Here is a 15,169-nt window from a genome sequence, read left to right as displayed (position 1 = left end):
TATATTCTGCTTGCGGGCAGCAACAGGATTAAAATTAATGTCTTCAGAATATAACATTTTCTTCGTGACATCACAACAGTACTGATTGCCTTAGATTACAAGAGCAAGTTGCCCATGATCAGCAGCTACCTGCTACGTTTAGTAATGGTTGACTATAATATCACAAAGTTATTAGTCCTTGCTTACCACGACATGGTCTGGGATTTTGTGACAGATAAATTATGTTTATGTACTACCAGATTTATTATGTTGTGCAAATATACATGTTAGTCTCTTTTTCCAAAAAATAACAGGAGATGAGGAAAATATTCAAGCTGCAACCAACAAAGATGATGCACTTGGCCCTATTCTTCTACAGCCTTGCACACAAGATGAGTTCATCCATCGTCCAGCCATTGCTCCTAGGCCACAATGGCTTACAAAACGACCAGCCAGGTATGTGTCCCCTTTCAAAGGCGATCCACAAAGAGCTAAAGCTCCACAGTTAACAGCACATGCTGTTAAGAAAAAGTTCAGATCCAATGCTGCATGCACACACTTACGAGTCATTTCTTTGCATACCAGCGATATTTTCATCCGCACCGGCTTGAGAAAATTCAGTGGATTAGATATAGAGGAGTCTTTCCTTGATGGCGAGATGCTTTCCACTCAGTTCATGTCATACCTTGTGGCCTGCATGAGCTATGATGAATGCCACATGCCTGATGGTGGTGGGTATAGGGTCTTTCTATCTCAAGAGCTTGGGGTGAGCGCGTACCTAATCCATTCACTACACAATTCAATAAAAAAATTTACACCCTCTAATGCCATTATATTATACATCTAGGAATATGTCAATATTGAGGAAGATGAAGAGTTCTCTCAATGGGAATCACATCAGGCACTAGCTGTCTTACAGCGAGATATTGGAGATCTTGATGCAACCAAAGTGAAACTAGTAAGTACTATCTACTCCCGACAACCACATCAATGTACTACAAAAAAAGGCTGCCAACTGATTTTGAACTTACAGATTCCGCACTTCATTTTACCTCTGTCATGTCTAGTTCCTTTTGCCGGTTATGGAGGAGGAGCACTATACCATCTACTGCATCAACTTCATACATGACCGCATTGATGTAATTGATTCTAGTCCAGACGACCACACAGATTACCACCAAGTCCTTGGTGACCGAATTATTCGACACCTTAATCTCCTGTTCCAGTTGGTAACAGATTTTAAAATGAAGCAATTTACTAGATTCAAACGTCCTATCATTGTTCCATGTATGCATACGGACGACAATGATTGTGGATTCTATGCCATCAAATCCATGGAGCTATGGAACGGTGACTCTTTCCACGTTCCAATCCTAACAGTACGACTAACCACTCTTACCAAAACTCAAGGTTTCTAATTATTAATCCATCTACAATAGTCTTGATTGCTGTTTACCTATGCATTGCAGGAAGACATTCGGCAGTATAGGTCCCAGCTCCTATTCTACGGCATCTACCATCCAATCAACGAGATCAAGAAGCTCCCTGGTGGTCTAGAAGCACACAGGCGTCGCATGTGATCCTAGTGGTCTAGAAATATGTTTACTGTCCCTTCATTTGTTTACTGTCCCTTCATTCTCGACAACTTCCAGACATAGACATTCCGTGTGGTCGCTTGAATTTCATGGATCCCAAATAAGTTTACTTATGTTCTTCACAAATTTGAGTTGTTACTGTAAATGGAATACAAGTTTTGTGCTTCACATGCCCAGTAAATAACAGTTGCCAAATATCCATACTGTAAATGGAATACATGACGCTCTTTGCACATTCTCACATATGCACAGCTAGAACACGAATGCACATGATAATTATGCTTCTTGGGTCAATTTTCCAGTCTGAATATGTGTTTGGGTGGTGAGGCCGTTGCTGAACCGGCCGGTCGCGCCGCCGGGGAAGTCGATGTCGTAGGGCGGGTAGTTGTTGTTGCTCGGCCTGGACGGTGGCCAGGACGAGGAGCAGCGCCGGCTGCATCCACCGCATTGCAGCTGTGCGCCCCATCCTTTTAGCTAGCTGAGCTTTCTCCTTGTTCGGCAGCGGCAGGACCCTGCAGGAGGGAGTGCGTGGAGAGAAGAGAAAACAGTTTCGGTGTGGCCGGCGTCCATGTTGGCGAGCTCTCTGCATGCATTTTCCAGTCCGAATATGTTCAGCTGCACCTGTGACCTGAGCAGAGACATTCTGATTTCTGCTGAATGTTCTCATGCACACTTTGTGATAAAGGAAATTCATCTCTGATAACAATTTTAAAAACACAATTGCCAAATATCCATACAATTTATTAGATGATAATGTCGTACACTAATTTACTACAACTGCCTCCATTTCTACTCCTAGAATCTCAATTACACAGTACATAATTACTGCTCCATTTTATTATACAGTAAAGCAAAAGCTCACTTGCAGCTGGATACAGTAAAACAAGTGTAAACGATTATACAGTCCGAACCTGAGCAACATTGGCAGCAAAAAAAATTTAACAGATGCAAAACATGCTGCGCGCACTTGCAGATGGGCGCCAACAACATCACAGTTTAGTTGCCAACAACATCACTGATAGCAAGTGGGTTCACAATACTCAAGACACGAAGGAACCAGAAAGAATAAATTCATGATGCACAAAAATCTCATACAACCATTCAGTAATTATCCAAACACAACCATTAATTTGTTCCAAACACACCCAATTAGTAAACACAACTCATGCAACACCATTAAACTCATCCTCCAGTTGCCTTTTTGTGGGTGGTCTCCCCCTCTTCCGTCCCATCTTGCCCCGCAAACTCCCACCTACACCTCGTTTCTTATTGATGTTATCCAGGTTCAAATCACACCCCGTACTATAATGACCCAAAGATCCACAATATCCACATGTCCGCTGCCCCTGTGCCTTACTGGAACTTGCATGTTCATTAACAACCTGTCTCCCTCCACGCTTCCTCCCCTTTGTTCTTGCCTCCCTTGGTGCACACTCCGAAATTTGGACTGCAGTTTCAACTGCTGCATCTTGTTCAGCCCAACTAGCCGCAGGTTCACCTATAGTATGCGGGATCACATCACTCTGTTCTTCTGTATGATCCCCCACATGTGATGCTCCTGTACCTTTTGCAATACTTTCACCCCACTCAACCAATGCAGACAGCTGCTCACAGCCTTTCTCGAACCCAAGACTTGTTTTGCGGCATGCCCTCACAGCAGCCATCGCAATTTCTACTAGTTTCTTTGTTTTGTATTGATCGCTCTCACAACCCGGTACCGAAGTCGCAATGTCATGCCTGTCCCACGGTACCATCATTCTTGCACCCCTCGTGTATCTCTTCATTATGTACTCTGCAGGTATATTGTCGATCTGAAGGTACGTGAAGGCTTTAATAAGATGGGCGCAGAACAAGCCTGTAACAATAAAATTAAACATAATCAATGCTACTTTTTCACCAGGCCACAATATACATTGAAATGCTGAGATGAATTTTTTTCAAATTGCACCATCTTACCTGTATGCTCCCATGTCTTGCACTCGCATGTATACCTACCGGATCGTACATCAGCCTCCACTCTAAATGAATGTTGAAACCAAGCATATTGCCATGACTGATCCGTGTGCGTCACCAGGTAAACATCAACCTCGTTAGGATGAGGATCAATACGGAAAGCAGTACTATAAATATAAGTTTCCATGTATTTTTTGTACACGGCTCGTGTGTACACTCTGCTAAGATGGCCATCAAAGGGCTGCAACGTCAGCCGCCAGTTACCAGCCTATTTCATGGACAACCACTTAAAACATTAATCCCTAGTAAACGATAGTGAATGATATTTTTCAAACAATACACTGTCATTATTACCTGAGACCAATGGGTTTCCCCACCCGCTGTGTGATTTGTGTGTTGAATGAAGTCTAGCATCCTGCGTGCAAATTTACTCATGCATGTCATATGTCCTGTGAAGCCACTCCCCTTGATCATCTTATTTACACTTTCACTTCTTTGTGTAGAGGTCATCCTGCCACAATACAAGGGCTTGAAATAAGCAACAACCCACAATTTCCTACTCTCCCAAAGTCCCTGAATAGGGTCATCCTCCCGTATGCCATACTCATCGACCAACTCATTCCATGCAAACTCAAACTCTGTAGGCGTAAGTGGGTGATTGATTACGGTGACGAGCTTTATCTTCAGACCATCATGAATCTTGTACAGTTTTTTCAGCTCTGCTTTATACTTCTTAAGCATGTGCCAACGGCACAACCTGTGCTGTGTTTGTTTGAACACCTTCTTGATCGCTGCCGCCATTGAACTATCCTGGTCTGCAACACAGTAAATGCGACAAAGTTACCAATTATTTCAAGTTACGTATCACTCATGACATTCGTGTATAAACATTCCTCACCTGTAAGTATACACCGTGGGTCCCAACCTCCGGACATACAGTTTTTGAATGCTGCAAACAACCACTCAAATGTGTTAGCTTGCTCATCCTGCAACAATGCTTGCCCAAACACGACATTCTGCAGTTGATGGTTTGACCCAACAAACATGGCTAAAGGCATGCTATACATGTTTGTTTTGTATGTGGTGTCGAATGTAACCACATCTCCAAAATCTATATATTCTGCACGCTGGCTTGCATGACTCCAGAACACATTCTTGATAACATTTTCACTGTCTACCTGCAACTCATAGTAGAAATACTCATTATGGGCCTTCATCTCCCTGAAGAACTCAAGCAACTTTGGTATATCATTTTCCCTCTCCTCCCTGGCAGTTGCAGCTTTCCTGCAACCATGAACACATACATCAATTTAATTATAATGATTTCCATGTATTCAACAACAACATCAACAATAGTACATCTGAAGACATTACCTATTTCTCAAATCCATTTCCGTGAACGTGAAGTTCTGCCGACCACCATATAATTCTGCCAGCACATTTACTGTAGTGTTGTGGGAAGCATCACACCTATGCATCTGATCAATAATACCCATGACTATAGGGTCCTTGTCCTTTTGTATCCTCAAGAACTGTGTTACGGTCGGCGAGGGATGCAATGGATGATTGTGCTCCAACCTTATCCTCTCAAAGAACCAGTAGTCCTTCTTCTGGTTCCATTTAATCTTCACAAAAGCTTTGCAGCCACACCTCATTGACATTTTCTCACGTACCCTCTCCTCACCAGGCTTGTAGTAATCCCAGTGTCCTTGTTTGTTGCACGACAACTCCAGTACCGTCTTCCTACTTGTCTTGGTTATGCGCACATCAAACCCTGCCTTGCCCGTATAGAATTTGTAAAATTCCTTGGCTTCATCTCTACTGTCAAAACGCAGCTCCTCGGTTGGCACAATTGTCTCTGGCAACAAGGGATCCTGGGAAAAAAACACATATCAGAAAGGCAGTACCACAACTTCTAAAATACACATATCTCTACTACAGAATGTTTGGAGCACAATCTTTATTATTTCAAACTACACTAGGATGAGATAGGGGACAACAGCTGCATCAGTAGGGCTACATGGCATGTTACTGAACCAATCATATCTAAGATTTCTGAAATTCTGATAACATAATCAGGAATGAACTATGTAATGAAATTCATGCTGTACGCTTTGGTTCCTGAATTTCTGAAAGCTAGGTATATATACACCAGGAATCAACTAGGTAATGAATAATCATAATGCAATTCATGCTGGACGTTTCTGATTTCTGAATTTCTGAATAATGGCACCAAGTACTGTTTCCTGGATTTTACTATCAAGGTTCATTCAAATGTGTCCTGAACTTTCAGACCTTTTGGGGGGGTCACCTAAAACATGAATTTGGAAATTTAGCTATGCGACACCATTTAGCTTTTAGATGGATCAGCAAGAAGAAAAGACTAAAAGCTAGCACACTCACATGCAAGTAGGTCCTCTCCGGATCGGGCGTTGCCATAGTCTCTGGTGACACATGTTGGAGAGGAGTCACCCGTGTGCCATTTACCTCCGGCTCCGGCGATTGCGGCATCAGCAGTACAGGAAACACCTCCGGTGTGGCCGTTGAAGTTGCGCCATCCATGGAATCGGATTGTGCAGGAGCGAGACCCAACCTGCTGATGCAACTTCAACCTGCAGGAAGACCTCCGGATTCTTGCAGGCACAGGAGATGGACTCACCATTGACGACAGCAATTAATTATCGATTGATTTCCCTGCTGCCGTAATTGGTGCCACAGCCACAAATTCATCCGAGCACCTCGCGCTGATTGAGTGAAGCCAATCAATGTCGTAATGGACTTACCCTGTCAGCTCTGTTCCGTCCAACAACAGAGGCTCGGGGAAGTTGGCTCCAACCCACCGGCGGCCTCCCGCACGAACGCGGCAGGAGTGCCGGCGGCGTGATCTCTGCCGGCGACTGCCTGCGCGGGCCTGCGTGGGAAACGGGATGTGGTGGGGCTGCATGGCACATTGGGTGGCGGAGGATGGCCAAGGACGCCGGATCTGAGCAGGAGGTGGCGGCGGCCAGGGTGCTGTGGCGGTGGATCTGAGCAGGAGGATGGCACATTGTGCTGTGCCGTTTTACTGGTTCGTTCAATCCTGAGCTCAATCAGCAAACCAGATCGTTTAATTTACTGGCTCGCGCGAACGGCTCGTTTACTGGCTTGCGTGATACTAGCTTCATGGTCTCGCGCGAACGACCAGACGTGGGCGGGATAGCCAATCGCCACATGCCACGTGCACTGGCTACAGAATATCCTATTCTATAGCTGGTTACGGAGTATATTGACCGTGTATATATATGTATATATATATGTGTATATATATATATAAAGAAGCCCTAGAAATTGGACTTCTTCCTCAATTATTTTCTATGCTATCAAAGAAATACAATTACATAATTTTCAATTGTTTAAATAAATCTTCCAAATATAAATGTTCATGAGCAGAAGAACGTTCTGAAATATAATGTTGAGGTACATATGATTCTTGAGAAACTTAAAAGTTCCCAGATTTGTATACGCATACGCTCCACGACTAACCAAGGTTTGAATATGATACTCCTGTTCTATGATTTCCATTGTTTTTGGAATGCTCGAAGTTATTTGACATTTTTACTAATTAATAAAATTCCTTGAGTATATTGTTTAAGACAATGTCAACGTAGGAGGGTGCTTGGATACAAGCCGTTTCCACCACGCCGCATGTGCTACAGCACCGAAAATGTGGCACAAAATTCTGGCGCCTAAGGTTTGGCGAGAATTTGTGTGTGAAAAGTTGTGGCAGCCGAAGTCAACAAACCAACCAAGCAGCAGGCTTTGCAGGTGTGGCTCACCACCCGTGGCGTGGCGTGGCAAGCTGTGACTGGTATCCAAACTGCCCCAAGTCTCGGTATCAAATCATTTCGCGACAATATACAATTATGAACTCACAAGATTAGTTCAGTAATCAACAATTGATCCAATCTGTGACACTATATTATTTCAAAATTCAATTATACAGGAAGACATGACATAGTCTTGACAAACATCCTGTAGAGCTACTTACTCTCACCGTCATGCGTTTGTAAAGGAAATAAACCATTGAGAACTGCATTAAAACAACGTTTTGTGTTGACTGCCGTAAACTTCACCCTAGAGATAATACCATATGGGCATATGACCATGAAACTATAGACACGACACTGTAGTGTATAGACTTCTGAAAAACCTAACTATAAATCTCGCAACTGAAGCTAACAAACATCCTCTTTAATTCCTGGGCACAAGACGGGGCCGGAGCGGCTTTTTCATGACGGTGGTGAACTCGCGTTTCTCAGCGAAGTCCACCTCGTCGCCGGGCATCTCCTTCCACTCGAACTCCTTGACCATGTTGGCCACGAAGTACTCGAGGTGCAGCATGGCAATGCTCAGCCCGGCGCAGATCCTCCGGCCGACGCCGAACGGCATCATCCTGATCCCCTTGGTGCCGGTCATGTCCACGCCCACGCCGTCGCCGCCCTCCAGGAACCTCTCCGGCACGAACTCCATCGGCCTGTCCCACTCCTCCTCGTCCCTGCCCATCTCGGCCACCATGAAGTTCACCGTCGCGCCCTTGGGGATCAGGTACCCACCGACGTCCATGTCCTCCGCCGCCTTGTGCGGCAGCACGAAGTGCCCCGGCGGGTGCTTACGCAGGCCTTCGAGAATCACCGCCTTCAGGTACGGCATGCTGTGGATGACCTCCTCCGAGACCTCGCCCTCGCCGTCTCCGCACGTAGCCTTGATCTCGTCGTAGAGCTTCGCCTGGATGGCAGGATTCTTGACCAGCTCGGCCATGATCCACTGCAGCCCGGTGGAGGTGGTGTCGGTCCCGGCGTTGAGGAACTCGGAGCATAGCGCGACGATCTCGTCGTCGGTGAGCGGGCGGTTCCCCTCCTCCGGGAGCGAGATGTCGAGCAGGGTGTCCACGTACGAGTGCTGGAACGTGGTTTCACTCGTCGGCGGCCGGCCTTCCTTGGCCAGCCTCTTGTACTCCCGCCGCGCGTTGATCAGCGGCACGAAGAGCTCCGCCTGGCGCCGCCGCAGTGCGTGCGCGTCCCGGAGGCGGCCGCGGAAGAGGTGCTTGGTGACGGCGGGGAAGAAGAAGAAGACGCTCAGCTTCCTCGAGATGTAGAGCAGCCAGGCACGCTCGGCGTCCTCGATGGCGCGCACCGCCGGCTCGTTGAGCCGCTCGCCGAAGCACATGAGCACGAGGAGGCAGAACATGGTGTACTGGAACGCGCCCATGACGTCGCAGGGCGCGCCGCCGTCCCCGGCCTCCCGCAGCTTCTCCAAGAGGACGCGGCGCACCCAAGCGCGCGCCGGCGCGAACAGCCGGACACGGGACGGGTGCAGCGTCTCGGAGACGAGGTTGCGGCGGAGGAGTCGCCACACGGCGCCGTAGTTGGCGCGGGTGATGATGTTGTCGGTGACGCCAAGGAGCGAGCTCGTGGCGGCGCGGGGCCGGTCGGCCAGCGCGGCGCCGGCGCCCACGAGCGCGGCGTGCGCGAGGCGGCGGTTCGCCACGAAGATGGTGAGGCGGGACCCGATCCGGAGCGTGACGACGGGACCGTACCGCCTGAACAGCCGCAGGAGGAGCGGCTCGACGTCGGCGGCCGAGTGGCGCAGCCACAGCAGGTTGCCGAACAGCGGCACGGCCGGCGGGCCGGGCGGCAAGCGGCGGCTCCTGCTGCTACGGAGCAGGACGAGGAAGGGAATCAGGATGGCAGCGGCGACGAGGAGCCAGGTCTCCATGGCGTTCGCGTTCGCGCGGTTGCTCTACTCGTGTCGCTGCGATGAGACGATGAGGAGATGGGCATGACCGGCTTTCCATGATCGTTTTATAAGGCGCCGGCCGCCGGCGGGCAATCCTGTCGCGGTACGATTAGTTCGGATAAACGCAAGGTGTCCGTTGACGTGACGACGGCACGCGAGCAATTGAAGAGCTTCGATTGTAGATAACTATTTTGGGTCGGACTCTGGCAAGTATTTATTACAAGATAAATGGGGCTGTCTACGGGGCACTCGAACCCTGACACCTGATTTTTATGGGCCTAGAATATAGATCGAATGGTAGGAGTCTTTCTTCAACCTCCAAGCATTTGCTCCGTTTCTTTAACCATGTTGCTCCGCCGCCACCCAGATGAGCCACCGCCCCCCGCCCTCCCGCCCAGACGAGCCGCTGCCTCGCTGCGGCGGGCTAGGGTCTTGCCGGAGGACCCCATCGGTCCGCCAGTGTGGCCCTCCAACAAGACCCTAGCCCGTCCACGGCAGCCACCTCCTGCTCGTCCCATCGCCGCTTCGTGCTACCACCGTCACCCCCGCTGCCCACCTCGCACCGCAACATTATCACCATCGTCGCCCCCACCCCTACCTGGCCCAACCGGCCTCCTCCACCACCCGGGCCGGCGGCACCACCACCACCGGCCTCACTGGCCCCGCGACCGCCACCTCCGCCGGGCAGGCCTGCCGCCGCCGGGTTTCCCTCTAAGGCCGTCAATGAGGTCTTAACCCCCAAAATCCGGAACCCCTGACCCCCGAACCCCTAACCTCATTGGAGCTCGCCAAACCTCGTCGGACCTCACCGAGCCTCATCGGAGGTGGGGAAGATGGGTTCAACAGGAAGAAGAGAAATTCGAGTGTCAGCTTCAAACTGCTCGAGCCCCAAAAGAAATATTAGAATGTTTTCATTGTGCACTTGAGAACCGTGTTAGAGGGAGAAAGTTCAGGTCCTCCCAAGGGTTAGGGTGCTACTGTGCTCCGAACCCGCAGATGCACCTCAAAATATGCATAAAAAATCATCTAAAAATTTGAATGGATAATTCTTGCCATCTTCTACCGTCATGAAAAAATTGAGCATGAACAAAAATTTGTGCAAGAAGAAAAAAAAAAGAAAAATCAGTGCATTAATATTAACGGGTGCAAGTCCAGTTAGATCCGCAACTATTCTGCTCTGAAACCTGAACCCGTGGGTTAGGAGCATGGTAGCACCTGAACCTTTCTTGTGTTAGAGGTGCTTCTTGGGAGGATGGGAGCACCAAAACCTGCGGGAGTACCAGAAGGGTTGCAGTACCCGGTTGCTCTCTTAGCACACTCGTAAGTGTCTAATGTATTTGACGTGAGCTTTCAGCTCCGTGTCGATGTAACCAACTTTCTCGATTTCATTTCATCTTAATACAATGATGTTCTCCTCCTACGCCTCCATTTCAGAGTGACAAGAGCAAGACGGTGCGCCGAGCCGCTCCATGCCCCTACCTCCTCCTCCTAGTGCGCTCGCTCCCTCCGAGATAGCCTGCTCTTGCCTACCGCTCCCATTGCTCCCGCACTCTCTCTCAGATAGCCTGTGCAAATCGTCCAGGAGCATTCTGTCGCGGCGGCTTGCGACCGTGCCGCTGGCCGGCGACCACAGTTGGCGCTAGCAGTCGATTTCTTGCCTCTTTTTGCTGCAACTAGTTTCCTGATGTGCCGACTTTTTGCGGACTCAAAATCTTGGTTGCTTCAACCCACCAACATTTGACTACACATGATTCTTTGCTTCTCCCTGTTCGTTCGTGCTGCTTATTGGGTTTAAGCAGCTTGAGGCCCCGTTTGGACCAAAGTTTTTACACAGGAAAAGTAAAGGAAACCAAAACGGAGGAAAGCAGAGCGTTGGGAACAAAAGAAACAAGCTATCTAACTGTAGCCGCAAACGATTTCGTAGGACAGAAAACATCTGGTCCCACATGTGTGGTTTTCTTTTCTTAAAACCCAAGTCAGCTTCGGCACCGATAACAAATAAGGACAACATATCTATTAGGAACTCTTTAACCAATATAACCAATCCGAGTCATTAAATTATAGGCGTACCAAATAGGCGCCGTAGATTTTTAACATTGATTATCAGTCATATTTTTCTTCTTTTTCCGATTATCGTGCTAATTTTTTAGGACTAATAGATAATCCAAATATCAAACGTTCGAGGATTAGCAAATCTGACTTTTTAAATCCTCTCGGTTAACGTGTTAGTTTCTTTTGACATTCCTTTATTAATATGCAGATAGATAGATATAAATATATAGATAGATAATTCTAGATTGTTGTTAGTGATTACTCGTGCTCCGAGTCCTCCTAGGCACAAGTCGCGGGCGTAGCGGCTTCTTCGTGACAACGGTGAACTCCCTCTCTCGGCTAAATGAATGAAGACGGTGAACTAATCTATGCCTCGCATAGATGAATAAATATGGCGATATCCAAAATCGAGTTGAGATTGAGATATTCTAGTTCGATCTTGTAGTAGTTGAGAAGACCCCGGAAGAAGTCGCCGCTCGGGATCCCGAATCCGCTCTCAAAGAAGGATGCGAAGACCACCGTCTCCGTCTTGTCCTCACTGGGGAATTCCTGCCTGGCGGTCGCCTTCCACTCGAGCAGCGCCTTGGCCCCAGGAGGCTCCGGTCGATGAGTGCCTCGATGCGCTCCTCCGTCATCATCGACTTTATCCGGTATGTGGATGGATCTGGTGCCTGTGCTTGGGCCATCTCCTCGATTTCTACTCCCTGTGACTTGGATCTAATAATCGCGAGGCTCTTGGTTCGCATACGGCGGCGCAGCACCTGACTTGGGTGGCGGTGGAGGAGTGCGCGCGAGCAGATTGGAAAGCACAGTGGTGCGGCCTAGGGTTCACGGATGCGGCAGTGGTGTGCTCAGTGGACTGCGGCAGCGGTGGCAATGCGAGTGTGGCTAATGGAAATGAAAATGGAACCGTAGCCCTTGGGCTTTTGAAGGACGTGACGGCGTAACTCTAGCGATGGAATGTGCGGGTTTCCTGTTATTGCGGCGCACGCGATGGACAGAGTCCGCGGGTTTTCCGTTATGTTTTTTGCGGCATGCCTCCATGGCTCTGCCAGTCCTCGCGCTCGTACTCGGGGGCTGAGCGTTTCCTTCAGGTCGGCGTGCCTCCGTGGCTCCACCAGTCCTCGTACTCGGGGGCTGGGCGCCTCCTTCAGATCGGCGTGCCTCTGTGGCTCCGCTAGTCCTTGTACTCGGGAGCTAGGCACCTATTGCAAGTCGGCGTGCCTCCATGGCTCCGCAAGTCCTCATACTTGGGGGCTGAGCGCCTATTTCAAGTCGGCGTGCCTCTGTGGCTCCGCCTGCCCTCATACTCGAGGGCTGGGCGCTTACCTCTGGTCAGCGTGCCTTCGTGGCTTCGCCTATCCTTGTGCTCGGGCACTCGGACCTGCTTCTGGGATCAATTTTCTCTTCCTTTTTGACCATTGGACCGATTATACTAATCGCTGCAATCCTCGGGGGCTACTCCATATGGAGTACATCTTGCGACGCCCTCTATGTCCTCCACTTCGAACTGCTGGATGCCCGACGTCCATCAAATTGGCGCTCGACTTCGCTCTGCGCGTATGTCTTTGCATTTGCTCAAATGTTCTTCTTTTTTGAGCACTGTGCAGCCTCTCTGTCACTATGACACCATCACAATTTCAGCCTATCACATTCCAAGCTTCGTTGCAATGATTTCAAGTTCATGTTCGCCTACACATCACTCGGGGGCTTGAGGGATATGGGTACCCCATGGGTCCCTACCGACCAGGATACTGGCTGGTCTTGACAAGTGGGCCCACTCAACCAGAACGTGCGGGCCAAGGATGTGAAGATACTTGGAGCACAAGTCAAGGAGGTTGGGCAATTCAAATCAATCCGAATATTGCGGAATACTTGTTGTAATTCGACTCAGATTACTTTTCATGTAACAACCGAGTACATAAGATTCAAACTGACTTGTAACCCTAGGTCATCAGCCTATATAAGGCGGCCAAGGGTGCCTTCCTAGGGCACGTCAACTCTCAGTGAACCATACCAGCAAAACACAGGACATAGGGTATTACTCTCCGGAGGTCCAAACCTATCTAAACCCTCGTGTTCTTGTGATCACCTTCGAGTTCTTGGTCTCGCAATCCTTTCTGCCTACAAATCAACCACTTGGATAACCCCCTAGTGGACCGTCAGGCTACTAAATCGAATAGTGATGTCGAGGCCCATCTTCTTCATGGTCTTGGCGAACAGGACATTGAGGCCGCTACCACCGTCAATGAGTACTTTGGTGGTGTGGAGCCCGCGACCATCTGGTCTAGGATGAGAGGACAGCGTCTTGGATCTGAGAAACTAGTTCATTGATCTACCCTTGAGAAGGTCACGGGGACCTCAGACCACTTGAGGAACGTAGGTGCTGTAGGCTCAATGGACATTATCTCCCGTAGGGTGAGCTTCTGGGACCACTTGGTAGCAGTACCTGGGGTTCTGCCGAATATGACCTTGATGGTGTTGGTTGGGTTCTAGGACTTGCTGTTATCCCCATCGTCTTTATTTTCCTTGGCCTTGCCTTTGTCTTTGGTGCCTGATGGTTCCGATGCATCCTTCATGGCTCTGTACTGGCTGAAACAGTCCCACACAGAGTGCTTGTGGTACAGGTGCCATGGGCATTGCTTCTGCAAGAGTTGGTTGAATGAAGGCTTGTCAAAATTCTTGTTACCACTACTCTTGGGCGGGTGCTGTAGTGCCGCGGCTGTATTGTGTGGCTTGCGCTCGCGGTTTTGACCTCTTGAGTAGTTATTTCGGTTGTCGTTGTTGCGGCGATCATTCTGGTTCTTGTCATTGCGTTAGCCACTGCTATTTTGATTGTTGTTGCTTTGGCCCTTGTTGCAGTTGGGCTCAAACCTTTCGATCTCCCGGTCTTCCTCATTCGCCCAAACTGAGCCATGATCTTCAGAGATTTGACATCGCTGGGGCGTCTCCTGCCAAAATCTTGGAACATCCGGCGGTCGCGGAGGCCGTTCTAGAAGCAATCGATGACGTCGCGCTCCATAACATACATGATTGTGACCTTTTGTTGAAGAAGCGGCGTACGTAGCTCCGTAGGGTCTCACCGTCTTGTTGGTTGACCTGGGATAAGTCGATCCTGTTGCTAGGACGCTGCATTGCCCCCGCGTAGTTGCTGGTGAATGTCGCCTTCAAGTCTTGCCATGAGTTAATGGAGTTCTTTTCTATTGATTCGAGCCATGTGAGAGGTGCCGCCTCCATGTAGATAGGGAAGTAGACTACTTTGGTGTCATTATTCCTGCCAGCTGACTGGACTGACAGCGAGTAGCACCGGAGCCATTGCACTGGGTCTTGCTTGCCGTCATACTTGCTGATACCTGGGGGCTTGAACTTCTTAGGTAGAATCGTCCTTATCACATGTCTTGAGAAGGCAGACAACCCATCGACGTCATCCCCTGGTTGTTCAGCTTGTTTAGCTTCCTGCTCGCGCTCGCGATGCCGATCCTCAATTATGGTACGGGCGTTGCGGCTGGCATTTATCTTGCTGCAGAGGTCTTCTGCTGGGCGTTCTAGTGCGCCCCCATGGTGGCCGCGGCCTCCCGAGGGTCCTGCCCGGCTTCCCTCAGCTCCTGCTTGGCTAGGTCTTCTACCTCCGACTTGACTTGGTCTGGCACCACCATCTTGACTTGGTCTGGCGTCTCTGGCTCCCCCTGGGGGAGGGCCTCTATGGTTGCTGCCATGCTGGCTTCTGTGGACTCGGAGGGTTGGACTAACTGTATGGGGTTCATGCGATCGAGTTGTTCGTACGCAAGTTTCGCCAGGTCAGCCAGTTGTTCCAT

At 49.3% G+C, this 15,169-nt stretch overlaps 2 protein-coding genes across 2 annotated transcripts; both read right to left on the bottom strand.

Moving 5' to 3' along the window:
- Window positions 1-2,737: 2,737 nt before the first annotated feature.
- LOC117835299 (protein FAR1-RELATED SEQUENCE 5-like) lies at window positions 2,738-5,966 on the bottom strand. Its single transcript, XM_034714659.1, has 6 exons — window positions 5,931-5,966; window positions 4,902-5,401; window positions 4,465-4,811; window positions 4,194-4,342; window positions 3,531-3,795; window positions 2,738-3,429 (listed from the first exon to the last, which is right to left on the bottom strand). Exons 1-6 carry the CDS (start codon window positions 5,964-5,966, stop codon window positions 2,738-2,740), a joined length of 1,989 nt encoding a protein of 662 aa, XP_034570550.1.
- Window positions 5,967-7,447: 1,481 nt separating this feature from the next.
- LOC117840438 (cytochrome P450 89A2) lies at window positions 7,448-9,484 on the bottom strand. Its single transcript, XM_034720949.2, has one exon. The coding sequence runs from the start codon at window positions 9,279-9,281 to the stop codon at window positions 7,758-7,760; it is 1,524 nt and encodes a 507-aa protein (XP_034576840.1). The 5' UTR covers window positions 9,282-9,484; the 3' UTR covers window positions 7,448-7,757.
- Window positions 9,485-15,169: the final 5,685 nt, after the last annotated feature.

The sequence above is a fragment of the Setaria viridis genome, chromosome 9 (genome assembly GCF_005286985.2).
Source record: "Setaria viridis chromosome 9, Setaria_viridis_v4.0, whole genome shotgun sequence".
Classification (NCBI taxonomy): Eukaryota; Viridiplantae; Streptophyta; class Magnoliopsida; order Poales; family Poaceae; genus Setaria; species Setaria viridis.
Note: the sequence above shows the minus strand (reverse complement) of the source record. Positions and strands in the feature narration are given on the sequence as shown.

Excerpts from the sequence above, each read along its gene's own strand:
- LOC117835299 (XM_034714659.1), bottom strand. The coding sequence starts at position 5,966 with ATGGCAACGCCCGATCCGGAGAGGACCTACTTGCAT. Across the intron at positions 5,402-5,930 it reads CGGAGAGGACCTACTTGCAT|GATCCCTTGTTGCCAGAGAC; the intron begins GTGAGTGTGCTA and ends TTTTTTTCCCAG. Across the intron at positions 4,343-4,464 it reads GTTTGCAGCATTCAAAAACT|ACCAGGATAGTTCAATGGCG; the intron begins GTATGTCCGGAG and ends ACTGTGTTGCAG.
- LOC117840438 (XM_034720949.2), bottom strand. The coding sequence starts at position 9,281 with ATGGAGACCTGGCTCCTCGTCGCCGCTGCCATCCTGATTCCCTTCCTC.